The following is a 16,118-nucleotide window of genomic DNA, read 5'->3' as shown; positions in this document are numbered from 1 at the left end:
ATTTTATATCACAGTTGTGTATGTCAAGCATTTTTTAAATGTTGACTTCCTGTTATATTTCAGAAATATCTCTCGAAAACCTTCACACACCTCTGAACAGGTAAGTAAAATTTACCCAAATGTAATCCAAAAACCACAGTTTGCTTCAGCTGCTGCTGATCGGTGATTTGTGTTACAGAAAAGCTCACATGAGTTTATTGATTGATGTATGTGTTTATCCTGACAGGTTCCAGGGAAAGGGGACACATCAGATTCCAGACCTTCAAGTCCGTCGTCTGAGTCTATGACCAGCAGCCACCATCTCTGAGCTAAAAGTGTTTCTACATGATATAAGAATCAACACCATAAACAAAATAACTGAACATGTATTTAATTTTTCCACTTGTGTTGATATTTTATTTTTTAATGAATGAACATGAATGAAAATGAGAGTGAATAAAAGTTGAGAGGCACTCGGTGTATGCACAAGATGTACAGAAATAAACTACAAGAATGATTATTATTTTCTGAAAGTTATTCAGAAAACAAATGCAAAACTTTGGCTATGAAAAGTTTAGCCTTTCTGAACGAGAATATTCTGGATATGCAAAGGTTTTAGTGCTCCCTTTTAAACACTCACACCAGACAGAGCACATACAAATAGATAAAGAGACACTGACATACAGAAAAGCCTATGAAGAGACTCAGGGAGGGCCGACTCTCTGTCTGTTCTAATTCTTGAATAGGAAAATGAATCAAATTATAGTAGAATTTGTTTTAAATAACACTATGCATTATGTAAACAGAGTTCAGAAGTAAAGCAGCAATGAAAATATGCACAGGCTCATGGAGAATTTTGTTTTATCCAAGTAAGGCACACACTGATTAAAGCAGAGTATAAGAATATATACAGTAAAAATAATCAAAGTTACTGTAACTGTTGAACACCACGATATCAGATCATCCCTCTGTTCCTGTGCTACTGCGAGTGTAACTACCACCCCACCCCCTGCACAGCGCAAAGCACAAGGCTCGCGTGCTGAGTGAAGCGGAAAAAAAGTGCGAGAGAGAGAGAGAGAGAGAGAGGGTGAGAGAAGGAAAAAAAACCCACGGCTTGCGATAAGGAGTCGGCTCGCGTCATTCACGTCAAAGACCCGGCTCTAAGAGCCGTTTCGTTCGTGACCGACACATCACTATACTGTCGGCATCAGGACCAGCAGAGTCAACCTGATGATCTTCATTATGGCTGAACTCAGTAAAAATAAGACCACACACAGCAGATCTGTGTAATGTACAATTAGGTCAACACATTAGTTTAATTTGCGGTGCTGTGGTGGCACAGACTTTGTATGTTAGTTCACATGACTGTATAATTTATTTTCATTGAATTAAAATGAGCAACAGCCTTTTTTGTTATCCTTTTGTTGTTACTTTTCCCTGGAACACTCTCTCACAGTCTGTTCTCTAAAACCTAAAAGAGGAATTATGGATTGGATCAACTGGTCCCTAAATGCAATTGGCACCCCTTTCTCAACAAGAAGTTTGGGCTTGGGTGAGCCTGAGTGCTGAAGATATCTACCTATTCGGAACCATGGTAACAGGGTTCTGATCGGAGCTGGCTTGGCCCTGACTTATCGAAGAATTAAGAAAGCGGAACCGGCTGTTCAAACCCCCACAAAGCTGCCCGCTGGGATTGGAATGATGGGAGAGGCGTGAGTTTCTCAAAATGGGCTCATTGAGTCAGCACGGATAAGATTTTGGAGAGGCTTACGGCTGCCGTGAATACTCAGAATAAGATCTCTGACTGCAGACTGGATACATCTCGGAAGGGCTAGCTCGGAATAAGATCTCTGGGCGCAAATTGGATGACATCTCGGGGAGGCACACTGCCGTGAGTTCTCAGAAATCGGCTCCTTGAGCACAAGAAATGACAACATCACAGAACGCAAGTATGGAGAAGCTCGCGGCTCTCCAACGGGAGATTGAGAGACCAGTGTTGGACTGTGGAACTGCTTTGAAATTCATATAAGCTGTTCGCACTAAAGTAAAAAGCACCATCACTTCATGCGGATACCCCCTTTGGCGCCAGCGGCGGTCTCGAGGCTGGAGCCGAAAAACAACACTCTGATAACGACTGTGTTTAGTCTGTTCCTTCCCGTTCCATGCAAGGCCACCTGGGTTGGCTGGTAGACTGTTTACTTAGCCTGGCAGGGCGAAGGACACTGTCTCAGCTGAACTCTGGACACGCACACACGTACACTTACACTGATAAGCACACACTCATCCCCCTCCCTTTCCAAACGCCTTCGATGCTTGTTTCCTGCGGGGGAACACGGCGGGTCTGTGTGCCGCGCTGGAATGGTAGCGCTGTGCAGGGCGGCTGCTGTGTTCGCTTCGGATTACTCCTCACCCCCACCCAATCCTGTGGCTTGTCATGTCTTTCACAAAGTTGTGCTGTGGACATTTATGTGCTTTTTGTGCAGAGGAGTTTTTTTGTTTCCTGTTCTCATGCTGTCCTGCCATGGAAGCACAGCATGAGTAGAGGTCTCTTTTTTTCCTCTTGTACTTTCCCACTGTAGTGTATATTTCAGTGTTTTTCTGTAACGCTACCGATCTCCGACCTGTATCCCCATGTAATGTCTGTGTTGTGTGTGTAAGGGCAGAAAGATCAGGGCAACCTGCATGTGGCAAATAAAGCTTTGATTGATTGATTGATTAGTTGCCAGGTAGAAATCCCTGTTCTTACATTGTGAAAGTTTCAGTTTAGATAGAAAGTGTCAAACTAACTAGCCATAGCGGTCAGATGTCCTCTTCTGTTGTGGGCTTCGCAATAATAACTCCCACTATGTCAAGTCTGAAGTCAGTGAAGTTTCCTCATGATGCTTCTGCTGAAGTCTTCGTTCTCCTTGTACCTGGTATAATTAGCTGCTTTGTTAGTATTGCTAAAGAGTCACTGAACTGCTCTGTGTGTGGGGAAGCTTTGGAGCATCTGGGGGACAATATGAGGAGAAACAAATTAATATGAGATAAGAGTTTGTTCTCTTTTTTCTTTCTAGATGCCAATTATGCTTAAGTAAATGCTGTGGAGGACCAGGAGTTGAGCTCATCAAAATAAAGCATGTATGGATTAATAATTATTTGTACTGTAAAAAATGCATTAATGACTTAATTTACTATAATTCTCTTTATTTAGACATTAGTAAAATAACTAAACTATGTAAATGATTAGCAAAGATTTAGGGGCGCATTTATACATAGAATGATAAAGATATCTCTCAAACATCTGTTAGGGTGTTAATAAAACCTGTCCCTGGATTAAACTGGGATGTTACTGCATTACATTAAGAAGCTCCTAAATAACTGGCTCATCCTTGATGTAACTCTTCATTCAGAAACTTGGATAAAAAATGCTGTCTTCATTGTAAAATGCATCAACTAATTATTTATTGGTAAGTATTAATTCATGAAAAGCTTTATCTCAATGAATACAACTCTCCTGGCCACCCACTGAACCATCAATCAAAATTGCGCTGCTCAAAAAAATGAAGCAAACATTTGATCATCACAGTACAAATCATTTAAACTTTAGAGATATCATTGTGTCCAGTTACAAAGCATAAACCATTGTGAATCCATAGTGGTGTACAGTCGTGGCCAAATGTTTTGAGATTGACACATATATTGTGTCAGTACATCACAGAAACAACTGACAAAGATCTAAAAAGACTGAAGTTGCAAAATTGGTGAAAACTAATATTTTTGTCATTCTCAAAACATTTGGCCACAACTGTAGTAGTAGTGTTATACTGTGATGACTGCAGCAATTTGTGTAATATAACCAAAAGCAGAGAAAATATGCATAAAGATGTCCAAAGAGCTCATGAATATGGCAAAAGAATCTGTTGGGCCTGGGTACTTTTACCCCTCACCATGAATGTTTGAGTGCAGTTGCTTAAATTTGATCTGAAATTACTTTTCTATGCTTCACCCTTCTTCCTCTCAACTTTTGAGTCCATTTCTTTAGCAATAAAGTTTAATAAATTGGTTCATTTCATACACAAAAAATGTACAGAAGGGTTTAGTGTTTTAGCAGTTAAACTCTCCAGTTCAATATGTGAAATTGTCATTAAGTCAAATTGGTGATGGAAACATTTAAACATTTTTGCCAGTTAGCAATAATCTGCCGACATCACTTGAAAGAAATACACAGATACACCTGTGTGACTTCCCTTTAATGAATAGTAACATGAAGCTTTTTGTTCCGTTTTCCATCCCAAATCCATTTAGAGTTTCCCTACATCAGTCTACAGTTGCTTATAAGCAGATGTTTAGTTTATTATACTTTTAGATGAGAAGTTCAGGAAAAGATCAACAAAACTTTTTCTCTTAAAACAGATTAGTCGTGAGCTAAGATTACCAGCTTTTTGCCTTTCAGAACAAATGCAGAAATCCTTCGTCATCAGACCATCTACTGGCGCAGTGTTTAAAAAAACAAAAAAGCCTTTTCTGAGTTTTAGCAGTCAAGATAACTACATACAAAGGTACTTTTAGCCGTTTCCTTGGTTCTGAAAGGATCCCAGCAGATGGATCTGCATGTTTAGTTTGGCACAACCATCCTTTTAATCTGGATTTGGGACCAGCATGAGTGGTACACTAGCAATAGCTGCTGAATTTTATTTTATTTTATTTTTATCTTTTATGTGCAAGACAAATGTGTTAACTCCTAAACTATGTTAACAATGTACACTATTGACACTGTGATTCTGTAATAACGAAGTATTGATGTGCATAAATAATTCTTTTTTGAAGGCTTTGTACAGTTACGGTGCCAGACTCAAACCCAACTTGCCAATAAAGAAAGCGGTCACAATTTTTTTGGTGGCTTGGTTGCAGTTTTCTATATTATTGTGAATTTTTCAAAATCACAATAATTATGAAGAAAACAAACCCAAACCTAACCCCCACTACTGTACGTGCATAATAAACACACAGTTGAGCTTGCCATAGGCCTAGATTCTGAGCACAGCCTGAAGAAATTGACGAGCTACATTTATTTTGGATATGATGCAAAGCAAACAAAGGCAAGAAATCAAACCTCACAGCTCGAGATGAATTTTAGTTCATAATTTTTCATATTAAAACTGTCTTTATTAAGTTAATCTCTAATAAAATAAAAGGAGGAAAACCAGAACACAGCAGAAGAAGCCAAAAAACAAAAAAACAAAAAAAACAAATTGGAATGTACTTCAGTAAAGAAAATAAAAGCTCCAGCTGGTCCAACAGGGGGGCTTTATTTCAACCACAGTCAAATAAAGCACCGCTTTTATATATATATATATATATATATATAAAGATATTTTATATATATATATATATATATATATATCTATATATTTATATATATTTATGGTTTTCATATACACCTTCAGGCAATGACTAGAGAGGATTCTTTACAGAATCAAGTTTCTTGTGGTTCTCTTCATTTACAGGTAAACTTAGTTTCTGGATAATTAAACCACAGAAAAACTCAAGGCAACTTTTCTTGCCTTGTTCATAAAGTACAAAACTGGCACAGAGGACAACCTTTTTTTTTTGTTTTTTTTTGTTTGTTTGTTTTTATACACAGTAAAAATGCAATAAAATTAAATTACATACAGAGGAGACAAAAGTTCTGTAAACCTTTCCCCTTTACAGCAAAGCTCAAATAAAATCAGTATAAAACACACCAACAAAAAAACAGAAACAAAAAAACCCACCAAGCCCACTCACCCACCCACCCTTTAAAAAAAAATGTGCTGTAGTCTGTACGACTTTTTCTGCTTTTCTTCTTTATTTCTCAAAGGAGATGTTGGCTCTGCGTGGAGTCACAATCTTATAATGCGAAAAGAGCGGCGGGAGCCGCTGAAGCTGGAGAAAGCGTCCGACTGAACATCGGCAGAAGGCAACAAACAGCAGCACAAAAACAGCAGAAGAAGAAGAAACATAATGAACAGGAGAAAGTTTGTTTCCTCTGAGCTGAAGTCAGATGTCCATAGCAGAGAAAAAAGGGGGGGAGGGAATTCAAGATATGGCGGTGGTCAGTTGATGATGTCATGAAGAGGGCTGGCCTTTAATAGACAGTTTGGTAACAATGGCAATGGTGGCTTCCACTGTCCTGTACAGCATGTCCAGCGTGTCAGGTGGGGGGCCAACGCTCTGGAACATCTGTGAGGAGGAGGAGGAGGAGGAGTGGCTGCCACAGCCATCTGGACCCTCCCCCACCAGCCCTGATGGGAAAGCAGCATCCTCTGAAAGGGGTGGGGCCGGGCTGCTGCTGGTCTTAGAGCTCATCTCCTTCTCTTCCTTCACCTCCTCTGAGCAGGTAGACACGGCCTCATCCCTTCTCCCCTCCCGTTGATCTCCCACCTCGTCGGTCTCCTCGCGTGGCACCACATGTTGCTGCAGCTCAGGCTCCTCCACCTGGACAAACCCCTCTCCCGTCTCCTGCAGCAGGGAGGAGGAGGAGGAGGAAAACGAGGAGGATGACGACGAAGAGGCCTCCATCTTTTCCTCTTTGGGAGAGGAGTCCAGATTTCTAGAGGAGGTGGGCATGGGGTCAGGAGAGGGCGGGTCCTGCTCAGTGCCTGGGTCGATCAGTGATGAGGAATCTCGTGTTTCCGTGTCTGAGGTGCTTGTGGGTGTTAGCGCCTCCTGTTGGTCAGGCTTTGGATCACTGCAGGGCGGAAGAGTTGAAGAGGAGGTGGAGGCGGCGTAGAGCTGGGCTCCTCCATCTCCGGCTCTGTCGTCATCACCGCTCACCCTCCGCCGCTTCACCGGGGTCGCCCCTTCATCCTCAGCTGACAACAAACACAGACTGTTACTGAAAGGAGCCACTGAGAAAATCTATTCTACATAATTTACAACAGCACTGACTTTAAATTTTTCACAAAGTCTACTTTGTTGAGTCATACTCCAGATTATTCTGCCTAAATGGTCAACCCAAAGAAATGTGTTCAAATTGAGGTTGTGTTTTGGTTTAGTGATTGAATGGCATGTTATACCTTTGCATTTGTGGTCTTTGGCCTCCAGCTCTAGAGTGCTGCGTTGCTGGAGACAAGCACGACAGCAGCTCAGAAGCTCCTGCAGGGCTGGGAGGAAAGCTGGGTCAATGGCCTGAGAAGGCTGCACAGACAACAGCAACATCAATGCCCTCAGGTCCTGACAAAGAGAAGAGAGATCAAACAATGAGAAAACAGTGGCACAATGTATCAGGAGGACTGTTCTATGAGTGTGTGCATGCATGCATACAGCATTGAGCAGGCTGCTGGTCTTGTTAAGCTCCAGGCGATGAGCTGCCAGTTCAGGCTGCAGACTGCTCCGTTCACTCAGCAGGTTTGTCACCAAAACACCAATGAGGTTGGAGCAGCTGGGACCAGACAAAACCTGGACCTACACATACACAAATTTTTATTCTCTATTTAATTACAAATTAAAATGCAACATCATTTGGACAATCAGTACAAACTGGGTACAACCTTGATCAAATGTAGTGACTATTTAGGATTCCTACAAGAAAAGCTGAAACTTTTTATACCTTGTGCAAAAAGCAGTTAAGGAAGGTGTAGGCCACATTGTTGTTCAGAAAGGTCCTCTCGTCCATTAGGATACATTTAATGTACTCGCTGAAGGCTGGGTCTTCACAGAGCAGCTTCACACACGTTTTAGCCATAACAGACTGAAAGAAGAGCGAGATGAGAAGGATTTACTATTGTGCTGCTGTCCATATCCAAAGAGCCCGAGTCTATTAACAAGGTCTGACCTTAAAAATGGTTGAAATGAGTGAAATCAGAGGAATGCAGCTGTACCTGTGACTGACAGAGCTCTGTCCACAGTTTGGGGAAAAGCGCAAGATGGAGGGGAAGTCCTTCATACGCTATCAACACACCTGAGAGGGAGGCAGAGCATTAACATGGAAACATCTATGTTTCTGTGCAAATTCATGTGTGCTTGCAGACAATTTACGGTTTGATCAGTATGCTATAATGATAATACTGGAAATACAAATACGTACTTAGCTTGACAAGTGTATCTGTGAATTTCTCACAGTTGATGGCAACGCGACACAGCAAGTGAATGAACTTATGGTAGGACAGGAAATAATCCAGCAGCATTCGATCGTACACCTCATCTTTACCCTGAGATAGACACAAACAAATGTTACTACCAACACCAAGTCTCTGCAGGTACTGAAGGTTTTCTGTTGAGGTTTCTTTTATTGCTGACACAAAATGATTTGGAGCAGGAACAGATAACCGTACCTTGCTGCTCTCCACCAGTGAAGGCAGCAGACACATGTTCAGCTCCGGTCTTGGAGGTCGGATGTTGTTTTTGGCTCCCATAAGTTTGAGGTTCTCTCTGCATGGCAGGTAAGGACCAAACGACACTGCACAGGGACAATTAAAAGTCAGGGAAAAGAAAGCCAGATTTTTAATTTAATCTGAAAGAGTTTAAGTAAGGATGAACCATAGATTTTTAAAAGTCGAAAACACTGAAGGTTTTACTTAAAAACCTTTTGGATTATAAAAGCTTAACTTGAAGAACATCAAACAGTATATTTGTCAAATATGTACTGTTGAAACGGTGGATGATTATCATTAAAAATGGCCCAAGTTTCAAACACTGAGACACATGTTCATGTAAGTAATCTCTGTTCTACTCTTTGGTTACCGTTTGATGTCACTGTGAGACAACAGGCCTCATATACTGATGTTTACCATTATTATTTTGTTGTTACCACGGTGCGTATGCTAGTAAATCATAATTGAAAAAAGAAAAGAAAATACAGAGAAACGTTTGGAAACAAAGCTGATATGAAAATGACTAACAGTCAAAAAGAAAAAGAACATTCCAAGGAGAAGCTGTGACATCTAGCAATGAACGGCATCATGCAAAGCTACTATGTTCTTGGGGATCCATTTTAAGCTATAAAACAAGAATGCAAACCAAAAGAGGACAATCAACATGAATAATGAGGAGAAGACTTACTGGGGATATTGCTGTGGTGGTATGTGCAGTGGTTGTGTTGTAAGAAGGGGACTAGAGTGTGCAGGAAGTCATGTGGACTCAGCAGAACGAGTTCCTTCAGCACATCTGCAACAAGAACATCACGTTACAGGACACTTTCTAAACTTCCAATTATTTCTACATCTGACCCGTTACATTTTTAGAGAGACGCAGATATGTATTCTGCTAGCCAAATTCTACTCTGTCTCAGCTGGAACAATGGATGATTTCTGTTTTCTAGAGTTTGGCTACAATAGTTGCCAAAAATGTACACACAATCACACAGGGTCAAAAGTGTTCATAATATTCAATTCAATTTGATCATTGGTCTTTAAATTGTAAGGCAGAAACCCTTCAAAAATCAGACAATCCCCTGTGAACAAGCACTTAGTGAAGATTAAGAAGGAGCACAGTAGTTTTTCCTTCCCACGCTGAGTTCTTTGGACTTTCCCACTGTTCTGAGCATTGGTGAGTCCAATGAATGCTGTCAAACAAATCTTTCTCATCCTGGCAAAGACAAACTACCAGTTGTAGTCAATCACAATCACTAATGAGATCACAGGACTTGGCTTTATCAAGTTAACACATTGTAGGAACAGTTCAAATAAATGTTTAAAAGCCCCAAATTACCACGACATACATGTCCATAATAAGTGTATATAAACATCTGACCTAACTTAATATACTTGAATGTTAGCTGGTGGGTTATCAAAGGTGAGTGTTACCCAAGCAGGCGTTGCGGAGCTCAGGTGGGCTATAAGAGTTCAGCAGAGTGAGAAGCTTGTGGGCAAAGTCGATCCTCTCCTGCCACTGGATCAGAGCCTGTTTCACATCTGGGTAACAGGAGAGAGAAAAAACAAAAGATCAGCACAAATATGAGAACACACATCTGCAGATATTTTACTCTAATACAGCCCTTTGTAACCAATGGAGTTGGTACACTGTACCAGAGCTGCTTCTTGGATGTTCAGAGAGTCAGATTCAGGGACATTTCATGTTCACTGGTTAAAGTTGGTGTATCATAATTTCTAAACACAAAAAAATTGTCATTTTATAGGAGCTAAAAATACAAAGTGGCTGAAGTTAAAGCTATCCAGAGATCAGAGCCAGCTGTAAGCCGGCAGCCTCGGCATGAGCAAAGGAAGAAAAGAAAAAAACAACAAAAAACCAAAGCAGTTATGAGAAAAATGAAGACTATTAAAACGGTGAAGTCTGATGAAATGATGCAAGTAGTTAACATTTGTATTTACTATATGAATCTGTAGCTGTCAAATAAAGAAGGATGTACAGCAACTCATTTTTTCCAGTATCAGAGCACTTTTGTTTCACTTGTATCTACTCAACAAGTAGATACTAAAGTCACTGCTCAGTTTTGTTATGAAAACAATATTTCACATTTGCAGCAGTAACTGTCCAAGAAAAGTGCAATCAGTGTATCTCCAAATATGTTTTAGGCATTCGTTGTTTTTCTGACATCGTTGTATTATACTCAGTTGTATATAGCATTTGTATTTTATTTTATTCTATTCTATTGTGTACAGTTTATTCTTATCCTATTCCAGTGTTTTTCTAATTTTTGCTATGTAACTTTGCACTGTCCACTTTCTGCTTTAACAAAACAAATTTCCCACCAATAAAGGTTATCTCATCTCATCTTCCCTAAGGTCACATTTTTTGCACATTCATTTACTTCATGCCAGACAGATCAACTCTTCTGTAGTGTAATGCTGTCCTGGGGCTGAATGTCTTAGTATGATGCATATGAGGTTTGTCAAGATCAAACACTCAGTGGTCATCTCCTTTTTAATGGCAAAAATCAAAGTAGTGATCGCACAACAATCATCCAACTAACCACACCTCTTTATGAACAAGAACACAGCAACTGCACAATGAATTAGTAACAATTAATAAGACTAAAAAACTACTGGATCCAAAGTGACACTCCTGTGCTACGAGTCAGTGTAGCTCACTGCTGCACCATTTCAAATCTGGCAAAATAACCACAAACAGCTTCTAGCTTTGCATACGTACTATCAAGTGAAAACTGGAATTCACCTACAGAGCCTAACTTCTTGTTAACATGTTGCATTAACTACAGTTTCATTTTACTTTTACAGCGCCACATCACAACAGCAGTGGCCTCAAGGGCCTTGATATTGTAAAGATCCTGCAATTATAGAGAAAACGCCCAACAATCACATAACCTTCTTTGAGCAAGCACCTGGTGCCAGTGGGAAGGACAAACTATTAGTTTTAACTGTTTAACCTGTGTTACTATTACATGTGTTCGCCCTGTTACACAGTAGGGGATGGTGCACACCTTTGCGCTGCAGGTATGGCCTGGTGGCTTTGAGGACAGAAAGAAAGATGGAGAGCAGCTCCACCAAGTCTCCAGTGACGTGGCATGCTGTCGCCTCATGGTACATCATGTGCAGAGTGTTGAAGGACTGCAGGAAACAAACAAACAGTACATATAGCTTTACTTATTAGATTTGGAAGGGTTAAAAACAATGTAGTAAGCAATGAAATGCAAATTTTATTTTCATGTACATATACATATTTTAAATACACTTGTAGTATACTATATTTAATATGATCTTTTTACATCCAGATTTTAATGATTCCCTTTGGCCTGTTTTAAATATAATGCCAAAAAAGGCAGATGATGCATGAAAATGAATTGGATTATGGCAACATAGAAAGGTGAGACGATAGCTTAATTTAGCAATTCTTTTTGTAATATTTAGAAGAGACCTGATTGTACCTCAGTCATTAGGATAAGTCCTCTGTTGAAGACTACCAACAGTCGGTCCTCGTCATTCTCCAGCAGAACTCTGAAGGCACTGAGAGGAACAGCACAGAGAAAGGTAAATTTAGAAAGTAACGTCAGTAAACTTTCCAAACTCTGATACAAAATGGACAACAGTTTCTGTGACAAACATCTTCACCAGGTTACAAAAACAAGCTTCACAAGACCTTCAGTGATAAAAGTGTGTGTGTGTTCTTACCTGATAAGTGTGGTCCAACAAGAGCGCCCATCCAGACAGCGGAGGTAGCAGCTAATAGTGGTCTTCTTAAATTGTTTAATGTCCTCCACTTCTTCTTCCCTCATCTCAGCTCGCTGCGCCACAAACAGCTGCATCAAATTGAACAGTTCCTCCACTGCCTGCAGGGAGAAGCACATCAGCGGTTATGATTTTTACATTATCACAAATAAACATAACCAAGGCAAAATCTTTAACAATTAAAGACTTCCTTTATGTTTTGCTTTTAGGTGGGGAATTTTCAAAGTGCTATGGACAATAAAGTCACATCACTGCTAGAAGTCTGACTGTCCTCTCACCCCTGGATACTGGCTGGCATGTGGAGTCAAGTTCTTGAAGGCCCACTGGATGTTTTGGTGTGATGCTAGTTGGCGGGTGAAAGCAGTCGACTGCTCGCAGCACATGCGCAGGATGCCATAGTAGGCAGGGAGCATGCCGCGGTTGAATAGCACCACCTCCTGGTCATCGTGGTCAGCCAAGATATAGTTGAAGGCAATGTTTTTGGTCACCACAGGGTTCTGCACCACTAGCCGGACGTTCTCCGGACAATCCACACAAACGTTGTACCAGAAGGACAGCAGTGCCTGCTTATTGTGGTTGGTTGCAATGGCTGGCTCTGACAGTTTCGGCTGAAAACATGAAAGAAAAAGAAAAAAGTTCTAAATTCTGCACCTAAGACTCGGGCACGCACATTGAAGTGTACAATCGGTAAAAATCTTTAAAAATATCTTCACAGTCAAAGAAAGATGTACCTGGAAGAGGTTCCAGAGGTCCATGAAGTAGCCAGAGAACATGAGTTTCTCCGTCTTGGAGATGAGGCAGTAAGTCATGAAGCTGAAATACTGCACCAGTTTGGTAGTACCATGAACACTGGCATCCACATACAGCTTGGCACGTCCCAGCAGCCCTAGCAACAGGTTGTAGACCTGGTGGAGAACCACGGTGGTGTCGGGGGACAGTGGGAGCTCACGGGTCGGCAAGTGGAGGGAGCGTGTGGAGCGGAACATCTGTCGAAAGGAGTTGCTGGGGATGAGGGAGACCAGGAGGTATGCAGCAGCTAGAGGGAGAAGAGAGATTCAATTGCTATCATAAACAAAGGACTACTGTCGCTGCAGTGGTACCTCATGTTAATTTAAACATGTTTTTAAAGGTGGTCTTTTCATTATTGACAGAATGCACTGCTCTTATTAAACAGGCTTGAGTTTTTTTGGACTTGAATGGTCTCATAGTTTGCAGATATTTTTTTATGGTCATCTCAGACATCGCTCTGGTAGTTAATACAGAAGCCCAATCAGAAGAAATTTAGCTTACAGGGAGCTAAAACCGCTCATTTCGACAATGGATGAAATTTATTTAACCATCTTTATTTAACCATCATATTTAATCTTGGGATTCTTTTCTGTGAGAGCCCTGGCTATTTTACGAAGCAGGTTACACTATTAATAAAGTTCTATTTACATTAACAATACAGGAAGAATGTATATCTATATAGTCAAAGTAAAAATTAGGTTGTGTACACTAAAGGGCTGTTTAGTTTAATAATTAGCATTTTTTTTTTTTTTTTTTAAACTTAACGTTATATTTGTTTTGGCTTCTAAAGTTCTCAGTTTTCAGAATTTAATCCACCTTTTTAAACACTGGCAAGATGTCTTTTCATTTGTAGTTGGTTTAACTCCCTGTTGAGTGTTTGTTAAAAAAAAAAAACCCATGAAACTAAATACAATGAAACAATGCAGAGGCCCTTACACGTGCGGACTCGGGGATAGTTGTGCGCCAGCAGGAAGCGTTCTACCCAGTTCTCCATGTTCTGCAGCACCCAGCTGTGGGCCAGTTTGTTCCTGGGAGTCTGCACAGCCAGCCAGTCCAGACATTGGGATGGATTGTACTCAATCACCTGACAGAAGGCACACAGATAAGACAGAATATATTTAATAAAGACTTTATGTATATTCATTTTAAAATGGCAATCCTAAATACTGACCTAATTTTTTCTGTTTGGTTTTATTGACTTTTGATCCTGCATATGGTGCAAGTTTACTTTATTGATAAATAAGATGTAAACCAGTTGCAACTACATGTATGGATCTCATTCCATTCATCCATCTTCCACCACTTATCTAGGGCTGGGTCACAAGGGCAGTAGCCCAAGCAAAGAAACCCAGAAGCCCGTGTTCAAAGTCACATCCTCCAGCTCAACCAGGGGAACTCTCTCCAGGATGCCCTGGGCCTACACCTCAGGACCTTATCCTGTTAGGACATGCCCAAACCACCTCAGCTGGGTCCTTTCAATGTGGAAAAATCGTAACTCTATTCTGAGTGCCTTGCAAATGACTGAATTTCTCGACCCTCCTTGAGGGAAAGCACAGCCACCCTTTGGAGAGAATTCATTTCTGCTGCTTGTATCTGCAATCTCATTCATTTGGTCGTTATCCAACACTCATGCCCATACGTGAGGGTGGGGACATAGATCAACCGATAAATCGGCAGTCTGTCAATCTCCTGCTATACTCTACTCTCACTCGTGAACCAGAAATACTTAAATTCCTCTACTTAGTGCAGCAACTTGTCCCTGAGCCAGAGTGGGCATTCCACCCTTATCCAGCTGAGAACCATTGCCTCAATCTGCTATGAAACGCTTGGTGCAAGGTGGAAGCCACAACCTGATGAAGCCAACAGAACCACGTCATCTGCAAAAAGCAGAGATGCGATTCCGCCATCTGGCTACGCCTAGAAATTAGGGGCAAAGGGCAGCCCGAGCAAAATCCCACACCCACTGAAAAGTACGAGTTATTGTCAGTAATGCAGACCAAGCTCTCGCTGCACTCGTACAGGGATCTAATAGCTCCTAAATATGAGCCAGACACCCACTATTCTTGAAGGACCTTGTACAGAATCACCTGAGGGATGAGGTTCAAGTCTACAAAGAACGTGTAAACTGGAAGAGCAAACTCCCACATGACCCCGGTACATCTTTCTTTGACTGTATTTGACAGGATAAAGAGTTGGTCCAGCGTTCCATGTCCATAAATCCATGCATGGAATTATGGTTAAAAAAAAAACAAATCACTAAAATAGTGATTTGGGGTTATAACAAAGCCAGAAACAGAAATTTTCTAAGCAACCTGAAATGTTGAAATGAACGTTAGAAGCAACTATTGAACTATAAACAAAGGAAACCATATTTTTATGCAGTATAGTTTTGTCCAGTCTAAAAGGATCAAATTTTGGCACAGCACCAAAATTATAACTAATATTATTTCTAGTAAATGACATTTGATCAACTTTTTGAAGACCTGTATTGAACAAAATCCAGAGACGTTTTCTTTTGATAATGATAACTACATATTACATTAATATTTTCCATTTGTTTAGATCTAATAAAAGGATTTAGTGTGTCAGTGTTTACCTCCCAGATCCTTTGGAGAATGTAAGAAGCAAAGGAAGGCATCCCCGGAGGTCCACCCGCAAACTCCATCAACATTGTTAGCAGCTTGAAGAAAGGATTGGCAGCCTAACAGAATTTAAGGGGGGGTCATGAAAAATCATTTTTGTATCACTACACCATATTTTAAAATGGTTTATTAAGCGTTATTAAAAAAGGCAAGTTAACAAACGTGAATAGATAGAAGTTCAGTTTCTATCTATTCAGGAAAACAAAATGAACAAGGGCTAGATTCGATTGTTTTTTCAAATAAAGGTGATTTTAAGCCCAGTTTCATTTGTGATGCTTACCTCAGGAGTCAGCTTTGCAATTGAGGTGAAGAGCATCGACACAATCTGCAGAGAGAAGCATTCAACATGAGAAAATTAAAATGGATGCATTTTACACTTGTATAGGTGGCAGTCATTGCAACATTTACTCAGTCCATTTCCTACAAACATACATGTTCAGCCAGCCGGTTATTATAGCGACAGAGGCTAAATATGAGGTTACAGGTCTGCCTGATGTTGATGCCATCTCTGATGTGCTGGAAGAGGAAAGGGAAGCCCTTCCCTCCAGTCAGCGCTGCCATGTCGCTCTGGGACAGAGTCAGATGTCTGGACAGAGAGAAG

General features: G+C 40.7%; 2 protein-coding genes across 3 annotated transcripts in view; one reads left to right on the top strand and one right to left on the bottom strand.

Moving 5' to 3' along the window:
- The window catches only part of LOC146386180 (protein dachsous), a 28,368-nt gene extending 28,011 nt beyond the window's left edge, over positions 1–357 (top strand). Inside the window, exons 29-30 of the mRNA XM_084932252.1 lie at positions 64–100; positions 227–357. Of these exons, the coding sequence (XP_084788378.1) occupies positions 64–100; positions 227–307 (118 nt within the window). The 3' untranslated portion in view covers positions 308–357. The remainder of the gene's footprint in view (positions 1–63; positions 101–226) is intronic.
- A 3,836-nt stretch (positions 358–4,193) lies between these two features.
- The window catches only part of usp34 (ubiquitin specific peptidase 34), a 58,127-nt gene continuing 46,202 nt past the window's right edge, over positions 4,194–16,118 (bottom strand). For both annotated transcript variants that reach the window (XM_084932248.1, XM_084932249.1), the window contains exons 61-78: positions 15,950–16,103; positions 15,798–15,842; positions 15,472–15,576; positions 13,812–13,959; positions 12,818–13,122; positions 12,365–12,694; positions 12,030–12,187; positions 11,786–11,864; positions 11,342–11,468; positions 9,747–9,854; positions 9,004–9,108; positions 8,277–8,401; positions 8,030–8,153; positions 7,824–7,903; positions 7,553–7,693; positions 7,267–7,407; positions 7,020–7,176; positions 4,194–6,815 (exon numbers count right to left, since the gene is read on the bottom strand). In XM_084932248.1, the coding sequence (XP_084788374.1) occupies positions 6,070–6,815; positions 7,020–7,176; positions 7,267–7,407; positions 7,553–7,693; positions 7,824–7,903; positions 8,030–8,153; positions 8,277–8,401; positions 9,004–9,108; positions 9,747–9,854; positions 11,342–11,468; positions 11,786–11,864; positions 12,030–12,187; positions 12,365–12,694; positions 12,818–13,122; positions 13,812–13,959; positions 15,472–15,576; positions 15,798–15,842; positions 15,950–16,103 (3,178 nt within the window). In that variant the 3' untranslated portion in view covers positions 4,194–6,069. The remainder of the gene's footprint in view (positions 6,816–7,019; positions 7,177–7,266; positions 7,408–7,552; positions 7,694–7,823; positions 7,904–8,029; positions 8,154–8,276; positions 8,402–9,003; positions 9,109–9,746; positions 9,855–11,341; positions 11,469–11,785; positions 11,865–12,029; positions 12,188–12,364; positions 12,695–12,817; positions 13,123–13,811; positions 13,960–15,471; positions 15,577–15,797; positions 15,843–15,949; positions 16,104–16,118) is intronic.

The sequence above is a fragment of the Perissodus microlepis genome, chromosome 6 (genome assembly GCF_051167445.1).
Source record: "Perissodus microlepis isolate ML-2025 ecotype Zambia chromosome 6, ASM5116744v1, whole genome shotgun sequence".
Classification (NCBI taxonomy): domain Eukaryota; kingdom Metazoa; phylum Chordata; class Actinopteri; order Cichliformes; family Cichlidae; genus Perissodus; species Perissodus microlepis.
The sequence above is the reverse complement of the archived record's forward strand: the minus strand, read 5'-3'. Positions and strand labels throughout refer to the sequence as shown.